Source organism: Xiphophorus couchianus, chromosome 21 (genome assembly GCF_001444195.1).
Source record: "Xiphophorus couchianus chromosome 21, X_couchianus-1.0, whole genome shotgun sequence".
Classification (NCBI taxonomy): Eukaryota; Metazoa; Chordata; class Actinopteri; order Cyprinodontiformes; family Poeciliidae; genus Xiphophorus; species Xiphophorus couchianus.
In genome coordinates, this window is record NC_040248.1 from 437510 (window position 1) to 450525 (window position 13016).

Sequence of the window (13016 nt, forward strand, 5' to 3'; positions counted from 1 at the left end):
TCATCTGCTCATTAATAACCTGATTATTCAAATCATAATTGTAATCATAATGAAATATTAAAATAAAAGTATGCAGTTTGTTTTAATACACAGATTTTTACAGTCACATTCCTCATAGATCTATGCGCTTAGATCTGTCTGACTGAACCCAACCAGAGGAACAGGACGGGAGAGGGGGGGGGGGGATTATTTTACTGTATCTGTTAGCGCAGCAGTTAGCACAGCGGTTAGAATATCAGTTAGCACAGCAGTTAGCATATCGGTTAGCATATATGTTAGCATATCTGTTAGCACAACAGTTAGCATATCGTTTAGCATATCTGTTAGCATGGCTCCAGGTCCAGTTGGTAGGTAAACGAGCCTCTGAAGCTTCACTGCTGATGGTTTCGGCCATTTTGAGTGAAGTCAAAGTAAGAAGTGATGGATGATGAGTGAAAATGTTCAAACTGGGAAACATTGACTGGAAAATGAGACAGAAATCCAACCAGTTCAACGTTTCTGTCTGTAATGATTCAGTGAAACCAGGGAATAAAAATCAGCAGATGCTTTATGATATGATTTACAGGCTGTTAGCATCACATTTTAACTTGATCCTCCTGAATGTTCCTGAGGAGAACCGAACCGACCCGATTCTGTGGTTCTGGTTCCGCTGATCAAACTCACCAGCAAGAGAAAACAGATTTACTGCGACAGCAGAGAGGAACACTCAGCCTGGGGCCCCTGGACCCCGGGTCTCCTGAACCCCTCGGGCCCCTGTGTGCGTCATGACGTCACAGCGCGTCGTAGTAGGTGATGACGTAGAGAGCAGAGCGGCGTCGCTGACCGGCGGAAAGAGGGCGAGCGTCCTGCACGAGGACAGGTAAAGATGTGCTTTGATGTGAGAGCAGCTGGTCCGGTTCGGTTCGGTTCGGGTCGGTTCGGTCACTACACAGAACCTCCAGCTGCTGCCGCTCGGTTCCGGTCCCGCTGCAGCCCGATGCGCGTGACCGTGTCCTGCTGCAGGACCTCAGGCTCGCGCGCGCCCCGGGACACTCCCGACCCGCAGAGGAAGAGCTGCGGTCCGGTCCGGTCCGGTCGGTCTGGACCCGGTCTCATGCGTTCGGTTCGGGTTCGTGCTGCGGCTGATGAGTCAGCTGGTTCCGGTGATGAAGAGCATCCTCATCTTCATCAGGTGCACCTGAACAAAGCAGCGCGTGCTGCTGCTGAGGAAGATGAGGATGAGGATGATGGGAGGGTCCTGCTGCTTCAACCCGTCCGGGACCCGAACCGGTTCTGAGTCCTGGCTGCTTCCAGAACCTGACAGCTCCGGTTCTGCAGGTCCAGTTCTCCTGTACGAATAATTCTGACCCTGCGTGGAGAAAAACGTCATTAATACAAGCTGGAGAACAGAACCGGTCCAATTCATCAGAACCACAACAGAACCGGTCCAATTCACCAGATTCACCAGAACCGGTCCAATTCACCAGAACCACAACAGAACCGGTCCAATTCACCAGAACCAAGACAGGCTTCAAGATCAGAAACATCAGAACCAGAACCATCTTAACCAGAATCAACAAAACCAGAACCATCTGTACCAGAACCAACAGAATCAGAACCAACAGAACCAGAACCATCTGGACCTAACGTCACAGATCTTCAGGAGGTTCTTAAGGTTCTAAAATGGTTAATCCTTTAAAATGATGATTGGGTCATAAACTCTGGTTCTGGTTCTGTCCGCGCTCTGGACCGTCCAGGTCCAGTTTGTCAGAACCCAACCAGAACCAGCTGTTTTTCCGCTCTGGTTCCAGAACCTTCCTCTCAGAATCTCCTCATCATCCTCACCAAATCAGATTACATCAGATTGTCTCCGGCTGTAATTCGTCTGTCTGCCGTTGCCGTGGTAACCGTTCACCTGACAGCTGGACGGGGTCAGCGGCTGGTTACCATGGCAGTCAGCGTCCGGAGGTCCAGTTGGGTTCTGGGTGGCCCGGTGTCACATCAGCATTAATTAATGAACCAAACATCACTTCCTGAACAGTGTCCTGCTCTGACATCACTGGTCTCCGTGGTAACCATTGCAGTGAACTGTTACATCACTGTCTCCAGGTGAATCACCATGACAACAGAGCCCAGTGAAGCCCAGCCCCCAGAGGCGGAGCCTTTCCCTGAAGCCGCCGCCCACTCCACACCTAAACAGGTAACTGGCCTCAGACCCCGGATGACCTCTGACCTCAGGCCTGCTGTGAATCACTTCCTGTTTCCTCAGGGAGCAGAGGGCCCAGCTCAGAGCTCATTGGCCGAGGACTCCAGCAGTCTGCTGTCGTCGGGCGGACGCGTCGCTCGCTCTCCGGCCAGAACCGCGCTGGGCTTCAGAACCATGCAGACCCGGGTGGCGCTACTGGACGGGTCGCAGTTCACCTGCATCGTGGAGGTGAGACATGATGGACAAACTGGACAGGGACAGACTGATAATGAGACAGCAGAACCGTTACAGCTCACCTGGTCCAATGTTATCCAAGTTTAAATGTCATCAAATGTAACTTAGCAAACTGCTATCATGTAAGACCAGCGGGGGGCGCACTCCCGCTAATCCGCTAACAGTGGAGCTAACTGTAGCGTACTTAGCTTAAATTCTGAAGCGCTAGCTTGCTAAACTTTCACTTGAATAAACTTCAACGTCTGTGTTGAAGTTATCATCATTATTAAAGTAGCTGGATGTTTGTACTCAGGCTCTTATTTTGAAGACGTTTTTGTTCCATTTCTGGTAGTGGAAATGTCACCGGTGGTTCAACATGGTTGAGATCAGAGCTTTAGCATTTGTTTCCACTAAACCCCAGGACTGACCTGTGATCAGCTAGGCAGCTAGCTGTTTAGCTCCTCACCTTTAATTGATTTTATTCAGAAATAAAAAATACTTTATTTTAATCTGTTTCTCTTTCTGTCCTTACCTGCCTGACGTTTAGCCATTGTGCTAATTAACGTTGCTGTAAACCACAGCAATGTTGACTGATGTGGACTGTCCTAGTCAAATCATGAAGTAAACCGCCTGTTCTCTCTCTGGTTCCAGAAACGATCTCGAGGTTTGCAGCTGTTTGAGAAAGTTTGTGATCACCTCAACCTGCTGGAGAGAGATTACTTCAGCCTGTCCTTCAGAGACGCAGACAGCAACAAGGTACCTGTCTCACCTGTCTCTGTCTGTCTCTCTACCTGTCCAGTTAACCAGTAATGTTGACAGATTTCATGTCTGAATAGACGCTAGTGAAAGAACGAAGCAGTCAGGTTTCCTATCTAAAGGATGCTTCTGTCCACCTGTCTAACTGTCCACTGTCTGTCTGTCTGTTGCAGAACTGGTTGGATCCTGCGAAGGAGATCAAGAAGCAGGTCAGAGGTCAGTTTGGAGCTGATTGGTTGGTTGTAGCGTCTGCGCTGTACCTTTCCGTTAGCGCTGACTCTGCTCTTCTCTCCTCAGGCGTTCCCTGGAACTTCTCCTTTAACGTAAAGTTTTACCCTCCGAACCCGGCCCAGCTGTCCGAGGACATCACCAGGTACGGCGCCACCAGTTGACCAGCTCCCAGCTCGGCCTCGTCTTCGTGTCTCACCTGGTTTCTGTCTCTCGGCAGGTACTTCCTGTGTCTGCAGCTCAGACAGGATGTCGTTTCCGGACGTCTTCCATGTTCCTTTGCAACTCACGCCGTTCTTGGTTCCTACACGGTTCAGTCGGAGCTCGGAGACTACGACTCTGGTACAGAAAACACTTGAGAGACTGAACTCTGACCCTGACTGACCCCCAGGGGTCAGAGCAGGTCAGTGTTTCTGGTTGACCTTTGTCCGTCTGGTTTCCAGATGAATGTGCTCCAGACTACGTCAGTGAGTTGTGTTTCGCTCCAAACCAAACCAAAGAGATGGAGGCCAAGATCATGGATCTGCACCGGACCCTCAGGTCGGTGGGCCGCGGTGCCGGTCGGATGTTTCCGGGTTCAGGTGAGGTTCTGGAGTTCTGACCGGTCTCTCTGTGTTCAGAGGAATGAGTCCAGCGGAAGCCGAGATGCATTTCCTGGAGAATGTGAAGAAACTCTCCATGTACGGAGTGGACCTGCATCACGCCAAGGTGAGGCCGACCGGGTTCTGGTTCCTCCAGTCAGAGCCGACCGGGTTCTGGTTCCTCCAGTCAGAGCCGACCGGGTTCTGGGTCACCGTGTTGGTTTTTTTCTGAACCAGCAGTGAAGCAGTTTGAGCCGTGGTTCTGTTGGACCACGGCTCCGGCCCGTCCTCATTGGGTTCAGTCCGCTGCCGCTCTGCTTTCAGAGCGTCCAATAAATCAGCAGCGACACACTTCCTGTTCCATCGATAGCAGCGGCTGCTGCTGATGGGACAGAAACGATTTTTCCACCATCAGGTTCAGTTCATCAGAATCTCTGATCAGGACCGACGGCGAAACGGGTCCAACTGATCCCATCGTCAGCCAGAACACAAACCTGCATTCACCTCACCTGTACATCCTCCAGGCGACACCGCCCTGACCTCAGTGACCCTGACCTCAGCCTGACCCTCAGCTTGGCTGAACTTTCTGTTTCCTGTTAGACTCCAGATTTATTTTCTAACTGGCTTCTGATTGGTTCCTCTCTGAGCCAATCGGAGCTTCCCTTGGTGTCCAACGGAGTCCATTTGTCCTTCAGGAGGGACCCTGCTAGCAAACCTTCAGTTTAAAGATGTGAGTGTCTCTGTTGGACGGTCTACATGCAGACCAGTCCTTCTGTCTGAATGACTGTCTGTCCCTCTGTCTCTCTGTCTCTGTCTCCGTCTCTCTCTCTGTCTGTCTGTCTCTGTCTGTCTGCCTGCTTGGACTAGATGGCAGGAAGCCGTTTTGACTGCCTGTCTGCTCAATCAGAGATAAGACGGCGTCCTCATTGTGATCCTGATTGTCCTGAGGTCATCCAAATTGTGGACAGACGGCGGTTCTGTTGAGGAACCGCCTCTCATGGATCATACAATTAGATCAGAACCTGATACCTGGCCCAGTCTCACCTGTTGCTGCTGTCGCCGGTTGTTGAGCCCAGATGTTCCCCCGATGTCCCCCGATGTCCGTCCTCCTGCGGTTGTGCCTGAAGTGGCCGTGTTGCCTTCACTGACGTCTGTGTGCCTGCAGGACTCGGAGGGCGTGGCCATCATGCTGGGCGTGTGTAACAGCGGGCTGCTGGTGTACAGAGACCGGCTGAGAATCAACCGATTCTCCTGGCCGAAGATCCTGAAGATTTCCTACAAACGGAACAACTTTTACATCAAGATCCGACCTGGAGAGGTGAGACGAACCAAGACACCCACTGTCCTCTGACCCAGCAATGTTTTAATCAAGTTAGCTTACTGACAACCAGCTGTTAGCATGTTGAAGAGGTGGGCGCAGTTCTGCTAATCTGCTAAGGCGCTAATAACAGAGCTAATTGTTTTGTTTACCTCTTTAGCGCTTTGTTAACCTTTAGCACACTTAGCTACTACGTTAGTGTCACTGACACATGATTGTTTGAAGTTAGCCCTTTAGCATTAGCTTCTGCTAAATACTATGTTAGTATAGGACTTTAGCATTAGCATAACTAATGTTTATGATCAGCCCTTTACCAAAGAGCTAGTGTTTTAGCTCATTTGTTAGCTAGCAGTGCTCACCACTACCAAGTTCTTATGGAGTGCTAATGAGCTAACGTGTAGCTGCGTTGCTAGCAGCTGATGCCTGCTGCGTTTACTGCAAAGTCTGTTTGTCTCCAGTTTGACCAGTTTGAGTCCATCATTGGCTTCAAGCTGCTGAACCACAGAGCAGCCAAGCGGCTGTGGAAGGTGTGTGTGGAGCATCACTCCTTCTTCAGGTCGGCAGCTCTCTGGTGTCCACACGTCTCCGTCCATGTGTCCATGAGACGTCTCACGGCCGTCTGTCTCACAGGCTGCTGTCTCCTGAGGAACCGCCAAAGAAGTTTCTCTCTCTGGGGTCAAAGTTTCGCTACAGCGGTCGGACCCAGATTCAGAGCCGCAGAGCCAGCGCTCAGATATCCAGACCCGCTCCCAACTTCCCACGATGCATCAGCAAGAGGAACATGCTGAGCCGGAGCCTGGACGGAGGTACCAGTCACACCAGTTACCAGTAGGGTCATTGGTTTCTGTAGAGCTCTACGTGTTGGTTCTGTTGTTCTGGTCTCAGAAGGAGTACGGACCCCTGTAGTTAGTCCTGATTCTGGTGCAGGCATCTGTTCCCAGACCCGGTCCTCAGGGCCCGCTTCTCTGCTCCGGCACACCTCATTCAAATGATGGTGCTGCCCTCTGCAGAAACCAGCTGGGAGCCCATTCAGGTCTGAAACATGGAGGACGGGGCCCTGAGCACTGGGGCCTCTGGTAGGAGCTCCAAGCACCCTGACAGAGTCTCTAGGTCCACTTTCTATGGCTGGTTCCAGTGGGAGGGGAGTACTGATGGGTCACTAGAGTGTTTACATGTTCTTTACCCATTTCTGATTGGTCTTTAGCTTCCAGGACCACAGCAACGTCTTCTCTGATTGGCTCTCCTGCCATCACTGTGTCGCTCAAAGCCAACGGTCGAGCTTACTCAGGTAGTCCTGGACTCTGCAGCTCTGAGTTCTGTTGATTGGCTGGAATGCTGCTGCTCTCTGATTGGTTGGAGAGGTGCTGCTCTCTGATTGGTTCCAGCTCTTGCTTCTCTCAGCTTTTTTTGGGTTGTTGCATCCTGACTGGCTGCGCTTGTTTCAGACCCGCCATGATCATCTGTTTGCGTTGATGCAGTCACATGTCAGACATGTGCTGCCATCATCATGTGTGCAGGGGGCGCTGCGGGGCTCAGGGGTAGAGACAGTGCACCATACATGGAAACTGTTTGCTTCATTCTCAGCGGCCAACCACTGCTAAAGATCAACCTTTGCACACAGAACAGAAGGAACCGGACAGGATTACCTCTACAGACTGATTCTTGACAAGTCCTCTCAAAAACTCATGAACCAAACAGCCAAACTACTGGAGCCGTTATGCTCCACCAGGCGCTCTGCTCTTCCTGAGTCTGAGGCTTGATGATGTTTGGAGCCTCCAGTTTCTGGTTGACCCTGGAGAAAACCTTCATCAACCAGAGCAGTGTCCTCTTCTCTTTCTAACACATCTAATCCAGAACTTCTTTGTAGATTTCCTCTCTACCCAGAGTTCGGTTCATCAATGGTTTCTCTTGGTACCTCTGAACTCTGATACCAGCTCACTGCTGGCTGTTTGACCAAAGCAAGCAGTCGGATCCTAACGAGACAAAGCAGAGACCCTGTGGACGACCACTGAGACGTCCAACAGGGACCAGAGTAATCTCTGGAGTCTTCAGGTTCAGGTGTTCAAGGTGTGTTAGATCTACACTTTTCTTGTTGGTTCAGCTGTTTTGTTCCATGACCGACCGAAGGTCAGGCTTCATAAACCCTCACCGTCTGTCCGTGTCCTGCTGCGTCCTCCATCACCCAGACACCTGGAGCAGCAGGTTCTGACCCTAACCGGGTTCAAACCGGGTCCCACCTCCACCTGGAGGAGGGAACCTGGTCCCCGCTCCACCACCAGGTGGGGTCCCTGGTCTCTGACCTCGGTGTCGGCCATATTGTTCAGAAGAACCTCAGTCACCATGTGACACCAACGCTGTGCTCTGATTGGTCCGCCAGAGATGCCGTGCATGTGCCCTTAGCTCTGATTGGCTGATTGTGCTGTTGCCTTGGCAATGGCCTGTTAATGAACAGACTGGCTGAGCATCACAATGGTTGCTATGGCAACGGTGACTGTGCTGATGTAATGGTGATGACATCACAGCAGTGGGTGTGTGTGTGTGTGTGTGCAGACATGGGCTCAGGATTGTATGCAGCATCAAAAGCCATCGCTGTCAGCGACCACATCGCCACGGTAACCAGGACGCTGGACGACAGGAGGGAGGAGCCAGGTAAGAATCTGGCCAATCAGAGGAGCCGAAGAAGCAGCTGATCGATGGGTAATGATCGATCAGTTGGTACCGTTGGCTTAATAAACTCGGGGAGGACTTTCTCTGGAAGAACTGGACGGGTCACAATGTCTCATAAAGGGGACGAGGACACCTGTCCAACCCATGAAGGTTCTGGTTCTGGTTCCAGTTGAGGAGGTTCTGCTGCTGCTGGTGCAGGAGGAGCAGAAAGAGGAGCAGAAAGAGGAGAGGAAGACCGCAGAGGTTTCTCCAGAAAGTCCTCCGTCTCCACAGAAACACGACACCAAGGTAACCAAACCTGTCCCTCCTCTCCCTCCTGTCCATGTCCCTGTAATTAACTCTTTGTTTTCCAGACGGAGCTGACGGACACCGTCGTCGATGGCGACCTGACCGTGACCGAGGTACACACCTGTCCCTCCCGTACAGGTCACCCGTCCCCTGGGGACACGCTGTAACGTGTCTGTGTGTCCTCTGTCTGTCCAACAGTCTGATCAGGACGAAGACTTGAAGACTCAGGTAAACATGAGGCTCGTTCAATCACAGGCGGGGAATCGAACCGGCAACCCTCTGTCCCGTCCGCCACAGGAGACGCTGGGCAGCCCAGAGGACATCGTCCAGACGTCCATCAGCGCACTGCGGCGCTCCTTCCTGGAGGGAGAGCAGGGGGGCGGCGGCATGACGGAGTGGGACAAACGCCTGGCCGCGTCTCCGCTGCGCCGCGCCGACGACGCGCCCATGATCGAACCGCTGGAGCCGGAGGAGGTGAGTGGGTCGACCGGGGTCAACGTGGGGTCAACCGGGGGTCCAGGTGCGTCCAGACCTTCAGCAGAACTTTTAGGTCTGTAGAACCTCTGAGGAACCAGAACCGGACCCTTCAGTTCAGGTCACTTTAATATTCCATGTTTTACCAGATATTACAGATAATAACTACTTGAAGCTTATTTACCTTACTTGTGTCCTGTCACCTGATTGGCTGATGTCGCTCACCTGTCCCGTCCAGGAGGCGGGGGAGCAGGGTGGGGGGCTGTTCATGATGAGCCGAGCGGCTCAACAGCCAATCAGAGAGAGGCAGAGGCGGAGCTACGACACCACCACTGGCAGAGTCCTCTGGGTGCGGGCCAAGGACGATGTCACCATGGCAACGGACAGAACCGTCCTGGTGTCTCCCACTGATGATGTCATCAGTAGAGGACGGCCTGTCACCGTCCGGGAGCCGAAGACGCCGCCGACGCCAGCAGGGAGGAGGGAGGAGTCCTGATGATGTCAGAGCTAAGACCCGCCCCCACAGCCACAGTGGTATGCTGGTTGACAGGGAAACAAGCATGATGAGTGACATCACTGACCTGCTGTGGCGCTGAAGCAGGAAGTGAGGTGTGAAACTGAACGGCTGAGAGCGCTGGTTCTGATCCGGAACAGGTTCTTATGGCTTCCTGTCTCGTAAAGCGTCCGGCCGGGTCACTTCCTGTTCCTGCTGGCCAGCCCGCAGGCCCAGAACCAGAACCAGCCTGGAGGCCTCGGGTCCTTCATGTCCGGTTCTGGTGGTTTTTGTCCAGCAGGGGGCAGTGAGGAGCTCCAAGCTTCAGCTCCACTTCCTCCCAGAGGCCATTTTGTTCCTGTTCCTGACCAAGATGGAGCTCAGGAAGCTGCTGGCTTTTCTTCCTCTTCCGACCCGGGAAGGACATTTCCTGCTTCGCTCCCCCACTTTCACCTCCTTCAGCTGAAGCTTCTGCTTTTCAGGTTTGGTTCAGTTGTTGGGCTGCGATGGAGGTCAGGGTTCATCCAGAGGTCAGGGTTCAGGGCAGGGTTCAATGAGCCTCTCTGGTCGTTTGACTGTTGGGAAGTTTGAAACTGAAGATGACTGAAGTTTCAGTAGAACCCAGAACCCACTGGGCTCGGTTCTGGTCCAGAGCTGCCAGGTCCATGTCCATGTCCATGTCCTCACCTCAGTCTGTCTCTCCTGTCCAGCCCAAACCGTCCTTTGATGAAATATCTCCAGAACTGACGGCTCTGCTAAAGTCCACCAGAGAGCAAGAGACCTTCAGGAAACACAACCTGCTGAAGGTGCTGTCCCCATGTCCTCATGTCTACCTGTCCTCCTGTCTCCCTGTCCCCATGTCCTTCTGTCCCCATGTCCTCCGGTCCCCGTGTCCTCCTGTCCCCATGTCCTCATGTCTACCTGTCCTCCTGTCTCCCTGTCCCCATGTCCTTCTGTCCCCATGTCCTCATGTCTACCTGTCCCCATGTCCTCCGGTCCCCGTGTCCTCCGGTCCCCATGTCCTCATGTCTACCTGTCCTCCTGTCTCCCTGTCCCCATGTCCAGGTCCATCTCTGTCATGTCTTCATTGTCTCCAAAGGATTGTCCTTTAATTCAGAAGTTGAAGACGTTTTCATATCGTGTCTCCTGAATGTCTCTGTTTTCTGTTTCAGACGTCGGAGAAGGTGGAGACGGTCTTTGTCCTCCCAGAGTCCAGGGACCAGGATCAGGACCAGGACCGGGACCGGGACGTCGCAGATCGCTTTAAGGTAGCCCCGCCCCCCGCTCATCCCCTGTCCCCCCCTGACGATGATGTCACAGCCCAGCAGCCCGGCCGTGGCGACGGGGGCGGAGCTAGCGAAGGCAGCGGTAAACGTGAGGCTAGTGATGAAGATGAGGATGAGGATGGCAGTGATGAGGGTAGCAGTGATGATGATGTCATCAGCGTGCTCGCTCAGGCAGCCGTCGACGAATTGACGGAGGCTGCGGTCAGACAAGCCGGCGAGCGGGACGCCTGTGGTTACCATGACAACGGAGAGTCAGACGACTCCCAGGAGGAAGGAGAGCGGACCCCGCCTTCACCCCGCCCCGAGTCCCGGGGCTCCACCAGCCCCACCCAACAGTCCCCACATGAGGACGAGGAGGTAACCATGGAGACGCAGAGACCCGTCCCACTGAGACATGTCCCAGTCGGTCCTGTCCCACCAAGTCCCTTAGAGTCCCTCTGTCCCCAGCGGACCCCGTTACTCCGCGTGACCTTTTGGACCCGTCCTCCTGAAAGTCTCTGTCCCAGTGTTACCTGCCTGGTTCTGGTACCGGTAGAACATTTCCCGATGAATGTGGAGGACCGGTTGTCTCCGGTTGTCAACAGTCGGTGTGTTTCCTGTGTGTTTCAGGAAGTCCCGGTGATGAGGAAGACTCTGACCTACGAAGCTCCCGGGGTGAGGACGCCTTTCATTGGTCCATATTTGCATCTGTCCAGAGGTGATCGGGTCAGTCAGAGCGGTTCTGGTACTGATCCAAAGCTACCAGGCAGGTCTCCAGCTTAAAGGAACCGGCAGGTTTTGTTCCAGGTCTGAGGAGCAGAGAAGCTAAACGCTGCCTCATCTGGTTCTGGTTCTGGTTCTGGACACACAGAGTCAGCAGAACTCTGAAGACCAGAAACCCAAACTCCAACAGCAGAACCTACTCCTGTATTCTTTGATTTAAGACCTGGTTCTGATCCATTTCAGCTGGAAGTGACTTGTAAACATTCAGACCCGGCCCATTTCCTGGTACCGCCTCGCCCTGGTCCTGCTTGTACTGCCACGGGTCCCTGGGTGGAGCCAGGGGCCGGACCTCAGAGGAGGTTTAGGGTTGGTTTCAGAGGACAGTCCGACCCGGTCCGGCTCTGACCTTAAGCTCTGACTGACCGTCTCCACCTGCAGGGTTAGAGTCACGTTGAGTGTTCCTGTAGACATGACTGGTACCGATCCAGTCGGTACCAGTTGGACTCACAGCATCCCTTTGTGGCCCCTGATGGTTCTGGTTTTGTTCTGATGTGTTTCAGAGCCACGGCGGCGCTGATCCCCCCGCCGGCCTCCTGCTGAGCTCCCAGACCTTCACCGCAGAGACGTCCAACACCACCACCACCACCCACATCACCAAGGTATCACCATGACAACACCACCACCCACATCACCATGGCAACCCCATACAGTCGTGTTCACACGGCGACACATAAATGTACCTCAGCAGTTTGCAGGATCTCTGATCCTCTGATTCTTCTGTCCAGAACTTTTGACCTTAGGTAACATTTCATCCCGCCACAGCCTGCCTACTGAACAGGTCAAAGGTCACATTGGGTCAGCGGTCTCTGACCTTCAGGACGGTTCAAATGTTGAGTCTGGTTTCTTCTTCTGTTTTCATCCTTAGATGGTGAAAGGAGGAGTTTCAGAAACCAGAGTGGAGAAAAGAATCGTCATATCAGGAGACACCGAGGAAGACCATGAGCAGGTACCATCAGAACCCATCAGAACCTGCAGGACTCACCTTGTTGCACAACCTCTGAGCGGCTCTCTTCACCAACACGCCCGACCCAAAGGCCCGACCAGAACCTGCTGGTCCGAGTCCTACAGGTCCACCAGCTGGCAGAACCAGGGAAACTCCTGGAGATGCAGGGATCTGAGGACCGGGACCCGGGGCCGAGTCCAATCCAGTCCCGGTTTGATCCGGTCCTGAGATTGTTCCCGGTCCAGTCCCAGTCTGGTCTGGTTCTGGTCTTGGTCTTGGTCCCAGTTCCGGTCCGGTTCTGACCGTCCCGTCTCTCTAAAGGCCCTGGCGGCGGCGCTGTGCGAGGCGCGGCGGCAGCATCCTGAACTGTCCGTCACCAGAGTCGTCGTCCACAAAGAAACGGAGGTTCCTCCTGATCACATGATCAATTAGTGATGTCACAGGCAGGTGGGACTCCAGCTGAATGCTCATTGGTCGGTTGCATGGCCTCCGCCTGGCTGGCTCTGATTGGTTTAAACCGGAACAGGTTTAACCAATCAGGTAGCCTGTTAAATTCTGTGGCTCCTGAACTCGTTTAGTTTCTGAGTAGAAACTGAACTCAGATTCTACTGGTTCAGCTTCAGTATGGAGCGCTCTGATTGGCTCAGCCAGCTGAAAAGCCTGCAGGAGGCGCTGTACCTGCTGCTGTACCTGCTGCATGTCTGCATGATGGTCAGTGGTTCAGTCACCCCCCACTTCCTGCTGCAGTTCCCTTGATTAACACTAGATGTCCCTGCTGAGAAAGAGAGAGAGAGAGACTGAGGAACTAAACAGCAGAAGAAG

The 13016-nt window shown here is 53.3% G+C and overlaps 2 protein-coding genes across 8 annotated transcripts in view; one reads left to right on the forward strand and one right to left on the reverse strand.

Moving 5' to 3' along the window:
* The window catches only part of LOC114136600 (protein 4.1-like), a 14152-nt gene continuing 1136 nt past the window's right edge, over positions 1-13016 (forward strand). Inside the window, exons 1-23 of one of the 7 annotated variants that reach the window (XM_028004667.1) lie at positions 2-859; positions 2089-2179; positions 2249-2413; positions 3050-3154; positions 3328-3370; positions 3452-3527; positions 3603-3724; positions 3826-3922; positions 4003-4090; positions 5129-5281; positions 5740-5837; positions 5912-6087; positions 6486-6569; positions 7832-7930; positions 8118-8236; positions 8302-8349; positions 8435-8464; positions 8534-8710; positions 9914-10009; positions 10376-11143; positions 11752-11850; positions 12117-12197; positions 12516-12637. In XM_028004667.1, the coding sequence (XP_027860468.1) occupies positions 2099-2179; positions 2249-2413; positions 3050-3154; positions 3328-3370; positions 3452-3527; positions 3603-3724; positions 3826-3922; positions 4003-4090; positions 5129-5281; positions 5740-5837; positions 5912-6087; positions 6486-6569; positions 7832-7930; positions 8118-8236; positions 8302-8349; positions 8435-8464; positions 8534-8710; positions 9914-10009; positions 10376-11143; positions 11752-11850; positions 12117-12197; positions 12516-12626 (2916 nt within the window). In that variant the 5' untranslated portion in view covers positions 2-859; positions 2089-2098 and the 3' untranslated portion in view covers positions 12627-12637. Of the gene's footprint in view, positions 860-2088; positions 2180-2248; positions 2414-3049; positions 3155-3327; positions 3371-3451; positions 3528-3602; positions 3725-3825; positions 3923-4002; positions 4091-5128; positions 5282-5739; positions 5838-5911; positions 6088-6485; positions 6570-7831; positions 7931-8117; positions 8237-8301; positions 8350-8434; positions 8465-8533; positions 8711-9913; positions 10010-10375; positions 11144-11751; positions 11851-12116; positions 12642-13016 lie in introns of those variants that run through there. The other 6 variants (XM_028004669.1, XM_028004666.1, XM_028004670.1 and 3 more) reach the window with 6 other exon arrangements.
* Positions 6593-13016, reverse strand: part of lama1 (laminin, alpha 1) — a 27441-nt gene continuing 21017 nt past the window's right edge. The window contains exon 59 of the mRNA XM_028004662.1: positions 6593-6777. Coding sequence (XP_027860463.1) covers positions 6738-6777 — 40 coding nt within the window. The 3' untranslated portion in view covers positions 6593-6737. The remainder of the gene's footprint in view (positions 6778-13016) is intronic.